A 2,730-nucleotide genomic window follows, 5' to 3' on the forward strand; every position below is an offset into this window, starting at 1 on the left:
GACCTTTTCCCACACCCTGGGCCAGGGAACCGCTTGTTATAATGTCTGGGGATTTACAGCTAATACAAGAACAATATGTACAGGAATTGTTGATGAAACTGAATGGTATATATGGCAATGTTTCTTCGCAGTTTCCCTTACCTTCACAGGAACCTACTCATCCATACCAGCCCGGTGACAAGGTGTATATCCGTCAGCTGAACAGGACCAAGAAAGGAGGATACCCTTTTGGACCACCTGCTACTGTGATTGCTGTAACCAGAACCGCTGTCCTCACAGATTCCCATGACATCTGGATTCATGCATCCCGAGTGAAGCTGTGTCCAAAGAGGGGAACCAAGGAAGACAACACCACTCCTCGCTCGGAAACAGAAGAAGTTCTCCTCAGCGAAGCATCATGGCTTTTACACCATATCGTAGATTGAGAGGATCATACGAATCCGAGACCAAGATTATGTTGTGCGCTATGCTTTCTGGAGTTGTTATACTCCCTCTGATATTATTCCTTGAATGCCATTATGAGTACAAGTCAATGGCAAGTTTGAAACCTGTTTGTTTCTGGAAAAAGGACTCTGACACGATGAACAATTCTTCAATACCCCCAGCCCAATTAGGCCTTAGCCCCTCGTCTAGCATTCGTCACACACGCTCCCTCGAGAACTTTTCTCCACCACCTTTGTATCAGCATGTAATATGCAATTATTCATTCACTGAACGCATTTGGATGAATTGGACAAATAATAACCCTTATAAGTACCAGTTACCCATATGGAATGTGTCCATAGCTAATGAAACCAATGCATTATGTTTGTTTGATGGTTCACGGAAAATTGTAAGATCTTATAACGCAGAAATGTGCACAGTTAAGGTTACTAATTACACTAATATCTGTGTCACATTATTTAATATAAGTTCTGATGGTAAAAAAAAAACCACCTAAACATGTTTGGGATATATATTATAAGAAAATTAGTAAGGTTGCATATCAATGTAAACAGACAGGCCTTATTACTTTTAATAGTGATTATACAACTGGTACCATTAATTGGAAAAGGGGACAAATGTTAGTCATTATGAACGACACTGCAATTGAGAACTATACACTACCTTATATTTTTACACCTTATTACTGTCCTTTATCCTCTACCATAGAACCAAAAGTCAACAACGACACACACACACCTATTCCATCCACATGTGTTAATACAACGGTCTTCTTACAAGCTGTACATGTGTCATTAAAAATCACTACTCCTGTTGTAACATTATGTAACACAGCAAACAAAAGACAGAAAAGGGAATGGTATGACACACTGTTAGGAGGTGCTGGAACCACTATGGGTATATTAAATAGTATAGACATGGAGACCCTCAAGAATAAGTTAAACACAGCCAGCATGCATATAGGGACTGGTTTCCATGCTACTGCAAACTGGGCTCCAACTGTTGTTAAATCACAGGTTACAGGATTGGATTTAGATAAATCAATGTATAATTATTTAGATAATTTAACTGTTGCAACTATGAAATTCACTACAGGTCTAAGTAACTGGAGTACTTGTGCCATCAGGTATTTATGGATGCAACAACAAAGATCTGCATTAGAAGACACACTAATGATTCCTAAATTAGAGAAGATTAGAGGAATGCTTAATCTCACAGATAATGAATGGTTACTCCTAAAACCCCAATCCACTAAATGCAATGAATGGTTAACTGGTACTGTTTCACATTTTTCATGCTCTTGCTATTTTACATTATATCATACATCATCAAAGGATGTTAAATTAGCTTGTCAATTTAACACATTACCAGTACCAGTTTATGATCTCTTTGCCATGAATATAACCTGGTGGGCACCCACATACACAGGGGACTATATTTTTCCCAAAGATAATATGACCTATTCCCTCAAACACTGTGTTCTCACTGACAAAGGATATGCATGTAGACACTCGTCCCCTATTTACGAACCATGCTTACTCCAGAATGAACTTAACAAATGCATATGGCACATATATCCTGAAAATTATTTTACCATGACAGAAATAAGTACACGACATATCTGTTTAGCAACTAATCTCCCTACAAAGATAATTACTAGCAGTACAAGTATTAATCTACCTCTCCCTTTTTCAGGATGTTTGACTAATATTACCTGGTTAGATCTTAATGGTACCCAATATTATTTCAGCGACACAATTACTTTAGACAAACATATTAACGCCCTATTAGGCTCGCTGCCTTTTGAAGATTATCATTTACCTCTTGAGACTATTATCTCCCTAATGAAAGGAAAACAAAATATGTTTAAACATCTTGTTACACATAATGATGCTCTAATACATACACAGGTAGCCACACATATCTTAAAAGGAGAACTCTTTAAGGTGAGTTCACAAATACAGAATGATCTAGCCCATCATTGGTATGACGCTTTCACTGGTTGGTCCCCTACTGGATCCCAGATAATGAAATCATTCTTCTATCCTCTTGTTATTGTAGTCCTAATTTTATTGTGTATGATTTTATATAACTGCCACCTCACTTGTACATTGAGGAAGAGAATACAGAAATTAATTCATAATGCAGAACAGAAACAATTGGAAATTCTCCTCTCTGCCACTGGAGGGTATCAACCCATCTTTAAAACTGGGCCTTAGGAATTACCACATGGGAATCGAGGTGAAGAAATTAATGAAAGTCCCGCAGGGAGTGACTAGCACCCCT

The 2,730-nt window shown here is 38.0% G+C and overlaps 1 protein-coding gene across 1 annotated transcript; it reads left to right on the forward strand.

Annotated features, from left to right (window-relative positions):
* The first annotated feature begins 580 nt into the window (after positions 1-580).
* LOC134586192 (uncharacterized) lies at positions 581-2,511 on the forward strand. The gene is made up of 3 exons (XM_063441690.1): positions 581-868; positions 978-2,390; positions 2,506-2,511. Exons 1-3 carry the CDS (start codon positions 581-583, stop codon positions 2,509-2,511), a joined length of 1,707 nt encoding a protein of 568 aa, XP_063297760.1.
* The last annotated feature ends 219 nt before the right edge of the window (positions 2,512-2,730 follow it).

This window comes from Pelobates fuscus, chromosome 2 (assembly GCF_036172605.1).
Source record: "Pelobates fuscus isolate aPelFus1 chromosome 2, aPelFus1.pri, whole genome shotgun sequence".
In the NCBI taxonomy this organism is placed as follows: domain Eukaryota; kingdom Metazoa; phylum Chordata; class Amphibia; order Anura; family Pelobatidae; genus Pelobates; species Pelobates fuscus.

Excerpts from the sequence above, each read along its gene's own strand:
- LOC134586192 (XM_063441690.1), top strand. The coding sequence starts at position 581 with ATGAACAATTCTTCAATACCCCCAGCCCAATTAGGCCTTAGCCCCTCG. Across the intron at positions 869-977 it reads CAGAAATGTGCACAGTTAAG|GTTGCATATCAATGTAAACA; the intron begins GTTACTAATTAC and ends AAAATTAGTAAG.